General features: G+C 43.3%; 1 protein-coding gene across 1 annotated transcript; it reads right to left on the reverse strand.

The window, feature by feature from the left end:
- Positions 1 to 337: 337 nt before the first annotated feature.
- TMIGD2 (transmembrane and immunoglobulin domain containing 2) lies at positions 338 to 16,525 on the reverse strand. The gene is made up of 5 exons (XM_025195118.1): positions 16,471 to 16,525; positions 10,381 to 10,725; positions 7,864 to 7,983; positions 6,542 to 6,657; positions 338 to 439 (listed from the first exon to the last, which is right to left on the reverse strand). The coding sequence occupies exons 1-5, from the start codon at positions 16,523 to 16,525 to the stop codon at positions 338 to 340; spliced, it is 738 nt and encodes a 245-aa protein (XP_025050903.1).
- Between the last annotated feature and the right edge of the window lie 1,071 nt (positions 16,526 to 17,596).

Genomic DNA, 17,596 nt, shown 5'->3' on the forward strand with positions numbered 1-17,596 from the left:
AAATATCAGCCCTTTACAACTCCAGCAACAAAAATGTCCTGGATTCTTGTTTTTGAAAGTCAGAAAAAGTAGTATTATTCATGCATTATTCTTAGTTCTTGTGTGGTACTGAGTTTGCAGTCACATTGATATGCTGGGGGGAGCAAAAAGACCTTACTGAATTCCAGTCGCACTTGTAAAGATCCAGAGGCAAATCATGCTTTTGTCTCCAGTTGCTTTGCTTCTGTTATCTTTATCTCCTTACCAGTGACAAGTTCTTTCACCTCTGAATGTCAAAGCAGGTAGAGGGTCCTTGTTACTTTGCTCGCGTGCAGACTTCCCAGATGCTACATGAAATTTACTGATCTGCCACATCTGATGTGGAAGTGACAGGGAGTCTTTTGTCTTCATCTCGCCTCATTGCAAAATAATCAAGTGAGTCATAGAGAGCAGAAATAGCCTGGAAAACCAAAAAAAAAAAAAAAAATCCAGTTACAGTAACTTACATTATTAAAGTGTATTTAAAATGAACAGTTATGTAACATATGCCAGCTAGAACAGAAACTCAGAAAACAAAGGAGAAAACTATGTCCATCTTAAAGATCACAGAGTCTTAATCTTATAAATATGCCCAAAATTCAATAAATCCAAAATTAAAAAAAGCCTTCTGATATCTGGATGTACTTGGATGCAGGGGTTTGGTCTTTTCCCTTACAAAGATAGGACCAGCTTCAAAGTGCTGGATCTGTGTTCAACAGTGTTTATAGTTCTTCAGAGCCAAAATCCTTTTCTATTTAAAATGACCTTTTGTATTTAAATAGCACATTTCTTCCACATCGATTGTTCAAGCCTTGTGAAACCCCTCATATATGCATGGAGTTTTTTTTACAACCCTAATGCTGTTTCTTGGATGTGCCAATTTTTATGATATCAAACTAGTATTTAATTAATGAGGTATTCAGGTGGAAGCCAGGGCAAGGTGTGTTACCTTAGAGATTGACTAGTTCAGAGAGGCATGGCCTTCTGTAAGCAACAGCCTACTTCACTAATATCTGATAAAGTAAGTTGCTGCTTGCAAAAGTTCATACTTTTCTGAACCAGTTAGTGTCTACGGTGCCACCCTTACCCACCTTCTGCCTGACTTCAGTTTAAAAAACACCAGTAGGTGCTATTCTAGACTCTGCAAAAAGATCCCATTTTCATTTCCCACCCACAGGCACTGCCAGCAGCGGCCAGGGGCAATCATGGACTGCCCACAGATACTGCCAGTAGTGCCAGCAGCAGGGTGGCGAGTAGCGACTGCTGTTGGCAGCGCCTTTTTGCAGGAGGTGCATGTGCACAGCCACACACAAGGGGTGCGTGTGCACCCGCGTGCACCCACTATGCATCGCCCCTGTAGAAAACAATTACAATTGCCCATGATTCCTAAATACAATAAATAAGAAGTGTGTAGATACCTTTAAGAGTATTATGTATAAGTTGTTACATTGGCTCAGGGACAGCAGAAGGCTGAGCACTGCTTTCTGAATAAACAAACTTTATTGTTCTATAAGCTTAACTCCTTAGTCTTTTGAGAACTACACATGGTATCAGGAGAAGGGTGCGAAGAAAGACAGAACAATGGAGTTAAAGCTGTCCAGCAATGCAGCAGAAAACTGTAAGAATCTTAAATAGAGCTTCGCCATATATATGACAGCCAGTGGAGCTACAAAGAAGGAAGGTCCACTCAAGGTAGGTTGTTTTTTTTTAAATATAGCAAGCCCAGAAGCTCTGTCTCTTTATAATGGCCTGCAACTGTCAGAAGCAGAACAAAAAAGCTATGACACAGCAAAAAAGTTTGAGGAATATTGTATATCCAAACAAAATGAAACCTTTGAACAGTATAATTTGCACCTGAGACAGCAGAAAGAATGTGAGACAACAGAGGAGTTTGTCAAAGACCTCAGACTGCTGAGCCAAACATGCAACTTTGGAGACCTAAAATAGTCCATGATCAGAGACCAAATAGTATTGGGTATGAGGGATACAGTCCACAGGTAAAGACTGCTAGAGGATCCTGAGCTTTATTTGGAAAAATCAGTTAGAATGTGCCAAGTGGCTGAGATAACAAATATCAAGCTGCAGAAACTGGAGGAAAAAACAGAACGAGGTGAACAAGATAGGATTACAAGACTGGAAAAGCCTAAGTCAACACACAAATAATACAGCAATTCTCTTTGGCCTCCATTTGCCTACTATGAAGTAGGCAAATGGAGGCCAAAGAGAATTGCTTGAAGAAACACTGGTAAACTGCAGATGCGGTGGGGGTTACCACAAACCCATGCAATGCCCTGCATTTAGTAAATTCTGCAACAACTGCAAAAGATTCAATCACTTTGCAAGTTTGCAGAAAAGAGCAGGATACACCATACAAAAAACAGCACTTGCATGCTCTATGCAACAAGAAAGAGGAAGAATTCTTCATTGGTACAAAGCAAGAAGTTCATTCTTCCAAGGATTGGAAAATCAACCTGGATACGAGTGGACTAATGATAACTTTTAAATTAGATAGAGGGGCCAAAAAATGTTCCCTTTGTGCTAAGGGAGAAACTGAAGAAAGAACTGGATAGATTAGTTAACATCATAGGCAGAGGGAAAACATTTTTTTTGAGGGGGAGGATGAGCGCATGTGCATCCCCCCAGGCAGGAAAGTCTGCAGAGAAAGGGGTGGAGGGAGGGGAAAGGGCCATGGGAGGGAAGGAGTGAGTGGGGCTGGGGCTGGGACTGGGCAGAGATCAGGAGAAAGCCGACCCAGACCCAGGATTGAGATCGGGGCCGGGCCTCCTGTGGGTTGTTGCCCAGCACTGGCACCTCCCCCACCAATGACTCTGATGCTTCCCAGCCCTGCACCGGCGCCAGCTCCCTCCCTGCACTCACCCAGGCCCCAGCCCTGCATCACCTGGGGGGGCCCAGAACTGAGGGCTGGAGCAGGGCCAGCCTCGGCTGTGCTGCCGAGCTGGAGAGGACGGAGCCCCTGGGACCCACATGCCCACCCTGAGTCATCATTGTTCAGCCTGTTATTGGGGGCATGACTCCTGCTGCTACACACACCCTGGGAGGCACAGGGGGCATATGCTCCTGCATCTGTGTGGGGCAGAGCAGGCTGCTGCTGTGGGCTGGGGCCAGGGCTGTGCTGGGCTGTTCTAGGAGAGCAGGGAGGCAGACTGCATTTGGGGCAGGTAGCAGTGGCACTGGGAGCGGGGTCAGATGGATAACAGCAAATTGTGGGGTGGCTGCAACTCCCCCCATAACTCCCTTCCAGCACCACCGCTGCCCATCCTGCAGGCAGGTAAATTCGTTTTAATCAGGCTGGAGGGGGTGCAGATTGAGAGTGAGGTGGGGCAGGGTGAATCACCCACCCCAGCCTCACTCCCTTCTGCACTGTGAGGATTGCCCCACAACCTGGCCTGGCCTGGGCCCTGTCTACAGTGAATTGGGCCCCAACCAGACTGGGTTGTGGGGCAATCAAAGCACGGTGGCTCCTCCAAAGCCAGCGCGGCACCAGGGAATGAAGCAGGGGGCCCCAATCTTTGCACAGGGCAGGGGCGGACCGCAGCTGGGCTCAGCCTCTGTGCCCACGCCTTGCTGCTGCTGCTTTGAATGTGGCATGGCGCAGTGCCATGTGCCTTGCTGACAGGCTCGCCCAGTGGCAGGACACACATGCCACCATGCCACTTTCAAAGCAGCAGTGGCAGTGAGGCACAGGTACACGGAGCAGAGGCTGAGTCCAGCTGTGGCCTGCCCCTGCCCTGTGCAAGGATTAGGGGTCCATGTGCCCCCTGCTTCACTCCCCAGCACTGCACGGGCTCTGGAGGAGCCCCCAGGCTCTGACTGCCCCACGACCCAGCCCAGCTGGGGCCCGATTACTGCGAATGGGGCCCTAGCCAGGCCGGGTCGTGGTGCAATCAGAGCCCAGTGGCTCATCCAGGGCCATGGTGCAAGAGAGACAAGAGGGAGAGGGACGTGCCTGCCCTTCCCTGGCTCTCCTGTGGTGCATGCAATGGCAGGAGCCACCCGCCTGCACCCTTGGAGGAGCCGCTGGGCTACACCAGGTTCTTCCCAGGGATGACTCAGGGCAGGTGTCAGGTCCCAGGGTCTCCATCCTTTCCGGCCTGGTGATGCAGCTGAGGCTGGCTCCAGTCCAGGTCCTACCAGGCAGTACAGGGCTGGGGTCAGTGCAAGGCAGTGGTTTACAGGGGCTGCCAGAGCCAGGGAACAGCCCCGGGCATGGAGGACGAGGTGGCCTCATGGCTGCAGCAGGCTCCAATTCCAGTCGTTTTTTCCTCCCTGCACCTATGGCCCTGCAAAAGGAGAGCAAGAGGTGCTCTATACTGGCCCAACATAAATAATGACATAGAAGATGCTGTAACAGCTTGTACAATGTGCCTAAAACACAGATCAGCACAAAAAAAATCCATGATGGTCATGGAGGAGCCCATAGCTCCGTGGCATCAAGTGGGCATTGAATTATTCATGCATGCCGGAAAAAAATGATGTATTAGTGCTGAATTATTATTCTCACCATCCTGAAACTGCTTTGCATGTAAGTAGAACAGCAATCCATGTCATAACTCACATCAAATAGACTTTTGCTAGACATGGGATTCCACAAATTGTGAGAACAGACAATGGACCCCAGTTCAACTGTCTTGATTTTAAAGAGTTTGCAAGCAAATATGGATTCCATCACAACACTTCAAGTCCTAAATATCCACAATCCAATGGTCTAGTGGGAAATGGAGTACAAATAGTGAAGAAATTGTTGAAAAAAGCTACAGATTCACATGCTGATGTTTATCTGTCACTCTTAAATTAACAAGGTAACACCCAGGAAACATTGATTGTCCCCAGCAGAAATGCTGTTTATCAGAAATTCAAAACCAGGCTGCCAAATCTTGTGGGTGACGCTCATCACAATGAAAAGCAAAATGTGAAAACATTTTAAAAATTCAACAAACTCAAATAAAAACGGTACTATGACAGGGATTCCAAGGACTTATCACAACTGCACAACAAAGATATGGTGCTCATTTCAGATGAACGAACATGGAAACAAAAAGCACTTGTTTCTCATCAACTAACTCCCAGATCCTGTAAAGTAGTCACACCGGAAGTACATGTTTTAAGAAGGAACAGACAACGCTTGCAGCTTGTAAAGGGGAAAAAAGAAGCAGCATCATGAGATTCACCAAGGAAACAGAGCTAACTTCAAAGCAACATAAGACGACATCTAGCACTTTGGAGCAGACAGCAGGACAGCACAGCCTGCCCAGAGGTGTGCCCGTGCAGTCGCAGCCAGCATGGAGCTGATGCCAGAGCTGTATATCTTGTGTTTGCTTCTGTTTCTCTTTGTGCGGGATTGGGGGTTCAACTTGTTACTACTTTTTAAAGATGTGTTACTAACAAGTTATTAATTCAATAAAAGTAAATCTTCTTGAAGATTATTCTCAAAAATGCCCATATTTTGTTGCTTTGATTAGTTTCCACTCTGGCTGATATCTTTTCCACATTTGATCTGTCGACTTGCATTATGCTTCTTTCATTCATTGAGAAGTGAATAGAAGCAAAAGTGTTTATTTTAGCCAAGTATTTGGGATTATTTCATTCTTGCTTTTATATTGTTTTTAGTTTTTATTTTAAACCACATTTCCAGACCCATTTCATTGTCACTTCCTGCAACTTCACTGATGTCAAAGGTCACGTGACATCACTTCCCGATGTGATGCCACTTCCGGTGAGGTCTTTGAATATGGCTCGCCGGCCCACTGGGTGATAAAAGTTTGTGATCTGGCCCCACATTCAAAAAGGTTGGACACCTCTGATATAAAGCCACACCTCCAAAGTTCCAGATGACCTGTACTTTGCTATGGCACAGCATTAGATATATAAAAAAAATCTGAGCATAACATGGTACGTTTATATTCGTTGCCTGATGCATATATACTTGTACTCTGTTCTGAAGGTCTTACCCACAGCCTTAGATGTACTAAAACAACTAATCACAGGCAGCGTGGGGGAGAATGCCCAGGCAAACTACAGCATTTGATGGGATAAGGCATGAAAGCCTGAAGCATGAAACCATGCTAAAATGGTGTGTGCTCTGCTCTCACAAAGTGCAAGAGATGGCTCTCATGTTGCCATCTCACCATTATTCTCTTTGGCAATAGACACAGTCTATTAAATCACTGGGGCCAACCATGCTGCCCACTCGGCTTACGGAGTAGTTTCATTCAACCTATAATATTCTTTTTGTTTGCTTTTCTCATTTTCCCCTTTTCTTCATTTCCATACCTCATTATGTATAATTCCAGGCCTTTCTGACATGCAGATTTTAAGAACAGAAAGGACATTTGTTATGCTTTTAATGATAGCACATTTATTTTTTTTATGACTTTCTGTCATGTATTAGGGTACTTTCCTGTCAACAAGAGTCTTGTTCTCGCTTTGTATTCTTTCTGCTCAGCTTCCCACTGTGAAGTACCTCACTTTTCTCACAGCCAAAGCCCTCTTATAAGTCACTTACCCATTCGGATGAGTTAGATGAAGAATTTCCATCATTTGCTTCATTTCTCTCCTCATTTCCTTCATCCAGTTCAGGAACCTGAAGCATCTGTTCCTCTTGATGTCGTCTAACTGGCACTGAAGGTTGGGCGAATCACAATATCATAAAAAAACCAGACAGCCACTGTTTGGTCATTATGCTTTTCAAGAGTCATATATTGGGAGACTAAAGTGATCTTTCATGGGAATGTTTGGTGAGCTAATAAGTGTTTAGGATATTGTGACAGTCAAGGGCGCAGAAACCTCAGACCCCAGTACCTCGGATATTCTCAACTCCTGTTGAGTTGTTGATCAGTTAGGGAGCAGAATAAATTCTGCTCAGCACTCACACATGACCATGTCACAAAGCCAATTAGCTGTGCTACCTTACAACTGCAGAGTACTGCCATGTGTAAGATTTAGTTTACCACTGCTGGAGGGTGCTAAGTTTGCTATTGTCCTGTTTATCTTGTAATTGCACTTGGGGTTTTCTGTGAGCTTTTCCATCTCGCCATTTTGGTAACAAAAGGGTGGGATTTTGCCGTGAACACAAAGCAAATACAAAAAATGCTTTTTGAAAATAAAGATTAATTGAGATCTTTATGTTTAAGTAACAACCAGATGAAATGAAGCAATGGGGAACAAACAGTTTTGCAATTAATTCTTTTGAGTGGAAGATTGCAACATACTGATGAGATGGGATAAAAACCTATTTACATATATGCAAGAGGCAAGGATTGTTTTGGGTAGTATGTTTTACAGATGGTTCAATGAAAGATATCACCACAACAATTCTTACCCTTAGCATAATTCCTGGACCATCACAGGTACAACATAATTCCAAAATGATTTATATATATAGTTGTTTTTTTTTAAAAAGCTGGAACTTCAAGGTTGTGTTCAACATACAATGTGTACACTCTGTAAGAGAGAAATTACTAATTTTCTGCATTTAGCATCCTTTAGAGAACCAGCCAGTATCATGTATCCTGACCAGCCAAGGCTTAACACACCAACCCATTTAGCACCCTCACAAACTGCTCTTTGCAGGAGCCCAAACAAGGAAAAGGTGCATAGGGGCTGAAGAAAGGTTTTGTTTAAACACATGTAGACCAGATCTCCTGGTCACCACCTTGAAATAATCTGTCAGTAGCTTGTTGTATGGATGGCCGTGAAGAGCCAAAACAGAAGTGTAACAGAAGCACCATGCAGTTCCCCTCCTGGTGCTGCTATGACATGATACACAGATCCTGAACTCAACACCTAGCGTTTAGAGTTTGTATGTCAAAATGCAGTGCCACTTACCAGAGTATTGGGAGTCCTGTTGCCTTTTGCAGTGAACATATAACCAGCCCCCTGATAGTAGGATAGGAATGATGACTGAAATTGTCATAAAATAATAGATCTTATTCATTGATGTGGAATCTGTAATCAAACATTTCAAATCAAGTTATTTGTTAGGTAAAGCAGGGGTAGGCAATTATTTCAGGTGTAGGGCCGCTTGCTGAGTTTTCGCAAGTGGTCAAGGGCTTCACAGGTGCCCCACCCCCTGGTCTCCATCCTGTGACTGGAAGTTCTGCCCCCAAACCCCCGACCTTTGCCACCAGAAGTCCCTCCCCCTGTCCCAGGAGGCACTCCTTTCGGCAAGGGGTTTTGCCATCTTGGAGCCAGAAAAATACCAAGTTATATTCTAAAAAGCAAACATCTACAACATTCATTAATTTGATTTCAAAAAATATTGTTGTCCTGTGTTTGTGTAGTGTACATAAAGGTGATTGCACAGTAGCTTAAAATGAAGCCTTACTTTTGTATATTGTGGGGGATGGGGGGCATAGAGGGGTATGTATAGATTTATGGGGGTGTGTGGGTGTGTGGGGGAAGATGTGGGTATGTGTGTAGAGGTATTGTAGGGTGTGGGGGGAGGGTGGCTGGGGTGTGTGAGGGGGTGTGGGTGTAGGGATCTGCATGTATGGCAGTGTGAGGGGGGTGTGGGTGCATGCGTATGGCGGGGTGTGTATGGGACTCACCCTATGAACAAACACACACACACACACACTCTGCCTCTCCCTTCTTTCACACACACACACACACACACCCCACTCCCGTTCCTGGCCTCAGGGTACCAGTGCGGGCCCCATGCTCCCGCACACCAGTGATGCATCCAGGAGCCACACGGTGCTGGAGTGGCCAGCAGTGGGCAGAAAAGCAGGGGATTGGCAGCTACAGGCAGGGGGGAGTGGCAGTGAGCGGGCATGAGGGAGTGCACGGCCTACATTGGTGTCCTGGTGCTAGTGCCAGCAGGGCCCAGAACGGGGCGGCAGGAGCGTGGGACCCCTACCCCACCTCCAGCACAGCTAGTGTCAGACCTGGTACTCCTGCCACCATGCTCTGGGGCCACTGGTGCAGTCCCTGGGACACCAGCTGGAGGGGGTGGGGAAGTTGGGGGTGGGGCAGGGCCGGGCAGGCCTTGCTGCTGTGCTGCTGGGTCCTGCTGCTGGTTTCCCCTGGGTCCTACTGGCCCTGGCTCCTTCCATCCTTGACAGGCATCCAGGAGCAGGTAAATATTAATTTTCTAAATATTTTAGGGGCCCCACAGGCCAGATAGAATGGCCTGGTGGGCTGCATCTAGCCTGCGGGCCGTGTTTTGCCCACTCCTGACTGAAAGGCATAAAATAGGAGACCATGGATGTATCTACACAAGACGTTTACTGTGCAGTAGACTAATTAGCTACTCAGTAAATATTACATATCTACATATGCACTCCTATTAGGCTGGAGTAAATTAACTAAGTCTGCAGCAGGATAGTACTCAGTGGAGACACGTAGGGGGTGCACCCTCCGTGAGGTCGCCCTCCCTGTTTAGGTGATGGGCAGGGGGGCAGGCAGGAGCTCCAGTGCTCTCAGGCTTAAGACCTTAATTTTTTCAAAATAAATCATGAAAAAGATTTTACTTATATAATATCTGTCACATCTGTGGTACTTTTAACACAATCAGATCACATGACGAACAACATGATCTTTGTCATAGTGAACCAATACTACTACTATTTCAACTTTATAAAAAAATCAAACATAAAAATACAAGTGCTGGAATGTTCCCACGACTGAACTGAGGAATGGTGCAGTTCTAGTGCAGTAACTTGTGTCCTTCTCCTCTCCTTTCCTGCCCCATTATTTATGAGCCTTAGATGCTGTCTCACACCTGGATTGTAATTTTTTCTGGGGAGGAACTGGGAAGCACCCAGTGAACCAAAGGCTATTGCCAATAATATTGTAGTGAATCCTCTCAGATATCCTGAAATCTAAGTATCCTGCAGTTGGGTAAACCAAGACCAAAATGTTAAATGAATTGTCACAAGAAGAGGCAATATCAGAACCTGATGACAGGTTATCTCAGAAATACTCAACCAGGAACTGCAGAACCTAGAGTGCCATGAAAGCCTCACAATTCGTGGGTGCACAAACACCTATGCAGGACTCACAAGATAAACCCAGGGATTTCAAATAGGAATCCATAGTGTCAAAAACATGCTGACCTGTTGCGATCATGCTGAGTTCTTTGCAACAGAAGAGTTGTTCTGGATTTTTTTTATTATAGAAAATTCTAAGTGAAAACTAAGAGCTGGCATTCTCTGAGGGGTACCTTGAGTCTAAAAAGGCTGGGACCCGCTGGACTCTCAGTACTTAGATTTTTGCTCAAATTACAGGTTCTGTAACTCTCAAGGGGAAAAAAATAACAAATACATTTCTGACTGAACCATCCTGACAGAGACAAATGAAGTGGCATGCATACAGGACAGCTACTATCTATGGCTTGCTTACCTTTTTCTGCAACAATTAGAGTTGTTCCATTTCCCTTTCCACTCTTCAGGTAAGGGATTTCAACATTTATTTCACAGAAGTAAATGCCAGTGTTGTTTACATGAACAGCTTTGAGCGTTAGCACCAACTCATTCTTCTGTACAGTAGTGTTTGTATTGTGAACTTCCTCTTTTAGTTTTTCACTACTGGTCCCTGGAGAGCTGAGATCCTGTTTTTCCCAGGTAACTCTATACCTCTCAACTCTGTCATGATTTTCCCAGGTACAAGTCACTTCAACTGATTGTCCAGCTTCTGCAATAATTTTTGTTGGCGTCTGGCTGACTTTTAAGGTATCAGTATCCATAGCTATAGAAGAAAAACAAATAGTTTTTAACTGAAAGTAGGAATCAGGTAACATTAAAGAGTGCAATAATTACATTTGAATCTATTTATAATTTTACAACATTGCTAAACCTATTTTGTGATAATACTGTCACTCTTACTGAGTTAGTTCTGCCCTCGTTTCTCAAAGGAATGATACATACATTAGATCAAATTAAAAATTCAGCTCTTTCTCTTTAATGTTCTTTACATATTGTTCTTGTTGGGTATTTAGTGAAGTTTCCCCATACAGGCTGAGCCTCTTCTTTCTGTGAAAGTGTTCTTTGTTATGTAAGAAATGTGTATTTCATTGTAATTTTATCATTTTTTTTAAAGAAAAAATGAATAATGCGAAGCTTTTTAGTTTACAGCATGTTGAAAATACTTGTGCCTCTGAACTGAAACCAGCATATTTAACTCCATGTGTTGACCCCATACTTGCATACTTTATACTTTCCTTGTTTTATAACAAGTGAAATTAGTGGCAGTGAACATGCAGACAATCTGTTCTTTACGTACAGAACAGGTCAGTAGGGGTAGCAGCCCTGGAAGTATTTTCTGCTCTACTAGCAATATTTCATCTGGTACCTGAAGCAGCTATCCACAGTCCTACAACTACATCTTTGGGTAGGTTAGAGCCAGTATTACCAATTAACACAATTTTTGTTTCTAAACAACAACTTTTCTGCTCTCACAAGCAGGGCTTGGATTTATATTTAGTCCGTGTGTGTTTATACAGACATGTCCTTTACGCTGCTGCCTTGTTCTCCAGAATCTAAACTTTCAGGTAAAACCCATCAAATATCAATGTTTCGGCTGCTACAATTGCTGAGATAGCCTCAAAAATACAAACCAAATGTATTGTGAGGTTTGCCCGAGCTTGCAGAGCTTTAAACAATAGTTCTATGAAGCATGAACTGCCTTGTTCAGGTGAACACAGATGCTCAGTTATAACCATGTTGACATTTAAAGGATGAGCTATTTCACTGATTACCAAAAGGAGCAAGAAAGGAAAGAGAAAATTATATTGTGCAGGTCTGTACAATCGACAGGGAGTGACTGCAAAATTTGGAACCAGGAATGAGAGAATTTTGCCAAGTGCCACCACCTTACTCCACAATCCCATTCAGAAGAAGCCAAAGCCAAAAGATCTAGTAGAACTAAGTGGGTCATATAAGGACAACCAAGCAGAGAGCTTATGTGATGGCATTTTGAACATGTGGACAATATATTCTGAGAGGCTTCTGCCATGGGCAGAATTTGGAAGGGTTTTTCCATCCCTCCCCACCCCCCTCAACTTAATCCCCGTGTGCTTGACCACCAGTAACATGTTACCTAACCATATCCCTAGCAGTATATGCTGGAAAAATATGGGTGACTGCATTAGTGCTAAACACAACATAAAATATCAAAGGGAATTTATACACAGTAGCATCCTCCTGCATATGGAGCTGGGAGAAACAAGACTGGGTAAACCCAGTTACATCAGCAACACATTTAGAGGAGTCTGTCTGCAAGGCCAAAAGAATCCATAAAACGATACTATTTAATTTTCCGATTTTATTTGAAATTGGAGCTGAGCCGACAGGCTTACCCTGGCACTTCCTGCACCTTTGGTGTCAGCTGTACTTTGTATCTAATTGGTAACCGTCACCACCAGTGGCATATATACTTACACAAAGATTGCTCGTGTTCTCGCATTGAAAACAAGGGCAGATTTTGCCAGTATTTGTCACTCTACTGTGTATTTGTTATGCATTTATGTGCATTCATTTCTCTGTGCTTTAACTGGGTTTTAACAGGCATTCTTCACTCCCCTCCCAACTCAGCATTCTTGCTGAGAATTTAGATGCACAAATCATAGAAAAACAAAGCTGAAAGAAAATCCATCTACTGCAATCCCCTACTTGCAGCAGAGTCATCCCTATCTAAATTATTTAAGACAAGCATTCGTCTAACTTGCTTTTAAAAAACTTCCAAGGATGGAGACTGAATGGCCTTTTTAGGTAATCTTGTCCAGCATTTAACCGCTCCCATAGTTAAAAATATTTCCCTAACTAAATCTCCTTTCTAACCTAAATCTCCCTTATTGCAATTTAATCCCATTATTTTTCTTGGAGCCGCTCTAATTAAGCCCACCCCCCGCACCTGAGCATGTGTAAAAACACCCCAAAACGCTAAAGATCAAGTGTGCTAAATTTACACATCCTATATCAGCTTTGTTGTGGGCATGATGGTTCAGGAAATGTACAATAGGCAAGGGTTCTTTTATGATATATTTTTATGAGACCAACTGTATAGTTGGAAATGAAGCTAAATAAACTTCTGCACAAACTGCCCTTCCTCAGGTCTCAGGAAGAGGACTGAGGAAGGGGAGTTTGCGCCCAAAAGCTTATCTAATGTCTCTTCCAACTATACAGTTGGTCTGATAAAAGATCATAAAAGAACCCTCAACTCTTGTATATCCTGTATCTGCATAACTTGGTGTGATTGAGTCAATTTTATATAAGATTCGGCATTAACCTAGACTCTGTTGGGGTTTTTTTTGTCTTAAAGTTTAAATAATGGAGCTCTGCATAGTTATGTTGCTGTAGGAATCAGTGTAGGGATTGTTGTGTTTAACTTCTGCACTGTAAAATTACAGGAACATTTTGATCTGAAGGGATATGTAATGTGCCTGAAACTACAAGAGACACAATGAATATTAACTTTATTTATTTAAAAGAATAAAATCTGAGAGTGCCTAGAAATTAAAAAAAACAAAACATTACATTTTTTGAGTTCTTGCTCTGTACAGCTTCAAATAGGTAAGAATAAGATGCCATTTTCTAAATAATTTGTGCAAATTTCCTTTTCAGTTTGGTTTGTCCACGCTGGAGGGCTGAATGTGAAACTTAGTCAATTAATTTAATTGACATACAATTTGCCACCTTAAACCAGAGGGCAGGTCCATAAGGGCTTGTATCCAGCTACTAGCTAAGACCACTACCTGATATAGCAGAGGAAAATTTAGTCCAAGTCCCTACCATGTTCTCACTATTTTATTTTGATATGTGGTGAATTAAGCAGATATTCATGCAGTACTTTATATAAGAGCAAATATTTTCCTTTTCCGTGTATAAAAGCATCTTTAGAGCTGAGATTAGAATATCTCATTTTATTAATAATGGTAGGAATGGCAATAAAATGATTAATCCTTTTAAAATTATACTCAGACCTCCTGTCATACACAGTCAAATAGGCTGCTCATATATTGTACGTGGAAGTACTACTGTATATACTCAAATACAGATGAGGTATTTCCCCCCCCCCCCAATTGGCATGGGAAAAGCAGCCCCTGATCTTGCATTCATACTCTCATACAAGTGAGCCATATGGCTGAGGGCACATTAAATACATTACGTATCATTAAACTGCTGTCATCAGTAATGGAAACCAACTACGAAGTTGATTAAATGCAGCCAACACGGAGCATGGCTATTAAATACATGGCCCATATTAGGGAAATATGCCAATAGGAAGTCTTTTTTTTTTTTGCCCTTAAAAAAAATGGGTGGGTGTTCCCTCCACAGGGAACTAGAGATGCTACTATACCAGGCTGACAGTGGGAAGGACAGAGACAGCCCTGATACCCTCCTCTTGGTGGCAAAAATGATTGATCTTGGGAACCTACATTTTTTTGTTTGGTTTTTTTAAGGTTTTTTTTGTGTTCCAGTCCAAATCAGCCAAATCAAGTCCAAATCCATGGGTCAGTCCAGAACTATAAGTAGCCCTACAACTCGCAAACATCCTTCACCCCATCCAGGGGCTCCAGATATTTCCAACGTCTTTTGGCAGGTATCCTACGTGCAGGCACAAGCCTGGAGGCTTGGAGCTCAGATGCTCCCAAGTTTCACCTACCCTCAGCCATATAGCCAGAAGAGCAAGATAGGGAGGAGCCTCCCATTTCCATAAAATGGGCATTAAACCCCAACACTTCAACAGGTATCTGGCAGGGGAAACACCATGTATCTGGGTCCAAGAAGGCCGTTTTCCTTAAGCCTCCCATGGGTAACTGTTCTTCTGGAGTGGTTTAGTACCCGCTGAGGTGTTAGGGCTTAATGCCCATTTTATGGAAATGAGAGCTTGTTCCTGTGGCCATATGGCTGAGGGCAGGCAAAGCTTGGGGGCATCCAGACCCCAAGCCTCTGGGCTTGGACCTGCATGTAGGATGCCCGCCAAAAGAATTTGGAAATATCTGAAGCCCTGATGGGGGTGGAGGAGGTTTGCCAGTTGTAGTGCTACTTATGGTTCTGGGCTGACACATGGATTTGGACTTGATTTGGCTGGGAACACGAAAAATGTCTTTAATTTAAAAAAAAGTTTGTACTATATATAAGTAGGTGCCAAAGTGCTGCTTAAAAGTGGGATTATGGAGTAGCTATGCTAAAGCTTGCAGCAGTTTCAGAAAAGGTAACATGCATCAATTCTGGATGAACTAAGTCTTTGGGAACAATTTACAAATTACTATATCTATGTTTATTTCAAGGTTGTTTTCAAATTTGCTCCTTACTTCCACATGCTCAGAGAGAGCAGAGCCTGATGGTAAGTGAGGGAAGGGGCTGCAAAGAGAAAAAGTTGGGGGGAGGCAGAAGGCAAGAGGGCTATCTGACCCCCCAGATTTATTTTCCCTCCTGTAGCTGGCTCATAATGGCCCTTAAATTAGCTATGAGTTTTTACTGAGTTCTTACTCAGGCCCAGTTGATATCGATATGAGTTTTGCCCAAATAAGAATAAAGTAAAAAAAAAAAAGAGCAAGGACTCCCTGATTTAGCTAAACATTCCTCCCAATCTTTAGGATTTCAATCAAGTTTTAGCACGGTTGTGCAATAATTTTCAAAACCGTTAGTATCTTTTTATTCTCCTTTTTGAAAGGACCAACCCAGAGAAATAACAGGAAATTTCTCCTGCCTTCTTGTCAGTGCACCTCACACCAGCTGTTTTACACAACTTGATCACTCATAGTCCTCCTGAAAAGGGACCCAAACCCACCCTCACTGAAGTAAAAAATAAAATTCCCATTTTTGCTTTTAATAGGAGCACCCTCTGCCCTGTTTTTTTTGCAAAATACCTGTCATCGACAACCTCAGACGTAACACGAGGAGGAAGAGAAGATCCAGATCTGTTACTAAATCTCTTCTCCTTCAGCTGCACTATTTAACTGCATAATTACAGTATTTAACAGTGTGCAGCATTTTGTGACGTTTGCATGAAATCTGCAGTACAAAATTTGAACCAGTTTGTATTTAAGTAGCTACTTGTTCTGGCAGACATTTTAGAACTTTACAGTGAGAAATGATTTCAATGAAGCACTGAATATAAAGGTCTAATTTCCAAACAAACAACATTTGCAAGCATTGACCTGGAACTCTGGATTGGAATTAACACAACATCATTTTTTGATTCTTCACATTCTCACTAGAAAAATTGTCCTTGTGCTAGTCTTCTTTACGAAACTTTTTTTTAAATGCATGTTGAATTGGCGTTTGCATAAAATGTTTCCCTCTGCTTTTTTAAAACAAAAGCAACACTTTCCCTAACTCACTCATATGTCCGTACACAAACTGATGCCGGAGGTTGTGAGGACATATATTTTGGTCAGTAGGCTTTTTAAAATCAGTTCTAAGGATACAATCAGTTCTACGGGGTTCCATCTACATAGGAACAGGAAGGGGAAAAATCCACACTTACCCAAGCAGTCAGAAAACATAGTCAAAAGAAAAACTTTCAGAATGATCATGGTCATCTCTCAGCCACAGTGTCTCTCAGTTGAAGTTTCTTATAAACTGATAAAGCAGTTTATCATCGATGCAGCTTAACTTCCTGTTCCCTCTGCTGTGCTGACGGTGACTAAACAAGTTCTTAAAACGTGTTTCTAAGCACAATCACTGAATTATGATGACAAATATTTCAGTTTCAAAGCTCAGCCCGAAGTGTCTGAATAACTGAACATTTTGATTTTCAAGGTAAATCTAACTGCTTGCTCTTTAAATGATACGTAATAGCAGGATCTTGCTAGAGTACAAACGCAAAGGTATGCATCAGTGGCGCTCAGCTTTCTACCATGAAGTCATGCTCTTGACCACAAAAGTCAGAAGTTCTTTCCTTCAAAGCATTTGATAAGGATGAGGTTTCCTCAGCTACTCCGTTCATCTCCGACGCATGATTTATTTGATGAATTCAGTCCAAATCTGAGGCTGGGGACAACATGCATGTGGTACCCTGCTGCTAATGATCACATTACATACCCATCACATATTACATTGTCACCTTGTTAGTGCTTATATCGTGGCTATACTAGGCTGTTGCTACCACTTTTTCTGATTGTTGGTTTAGAATTGAAGTGCCTCTGCTATCAGAAGGATACAGAAAAACAAGGGACAGGCATTTTTCATAGATTCATAGATGCTAGGGTCAGAAGGGACCTCAATAGATCATCGAGTCCGACCCCCTGCATAGGCAGGAAAGTGCTGGGTCTAGATGACCCCAGCTAGATGCATATCCAACCTCCTCTTGAAGACCCCCAGGGTAGGGGAGAGCACCACCTCCCTTGGGAGCCATTCCAGACCTTGGCCACTCTAACTGTGAAGAAGTTCTTCCTAATGTCTAGTCTAAATCTGCTCTCTGCTAGCTTGTGGCCATTATTTCTTGTGACCCCCGGGGGAGCCTTGGTGAATAAAACCTCACCGATTCCCTTCTGTGTCCCCATGATGAACTTATAGGCAGCCACAAGGTCGCCTCTCAACCTTCTCTTGCGGAGGCTAAAAAGGTCCAGGTGCCCTAGTCTCTCCTCATAGGGCTTGGCCTGCAAGCCCTT

The sequence above is a fragment of the Alligator sinensis genome, unplaced genomic scaffold (assembly GCF_000455745.1).
Source record: "Alligator sinensis unplaced genomic scaffold, ASM45574v1 scaffold421_1, whole genome shotgun sequence".
Lineage (NCBI taxonomy): Eukaryota > Metazoa > Chordata > Crocodylia > Alligatoridae > Alligator > Alligator sinensis.

What these genes read in the sequence shown, in the direction of transcription:
- TMIGD2 (XM_025195118.1), bottom strand. Translation starts at nt 16,525, where the DNA reads ATGACCATGATCATTCTGAAAGTTTTTCTTTTGACTATGTTTTCTGAC. An exon ending in TATGTTTTCTGACTGCTTGG is followed by an intron (nt 10,726 to 16,470) that starts GTAAGTGTGGAT and finishes TTTCTTCTATAG; the next exon opens with CTATGGATACTGATACCTTA. An exon ending in TCTAATTGTTGCAGAAAAAG is followed by an intron (nt 7,984 to 10,380) that starts GTAAGCAAGCCA and finishes GTTTGATTACAG; the next exon opens with ATTCCACATCAATGAATAAG.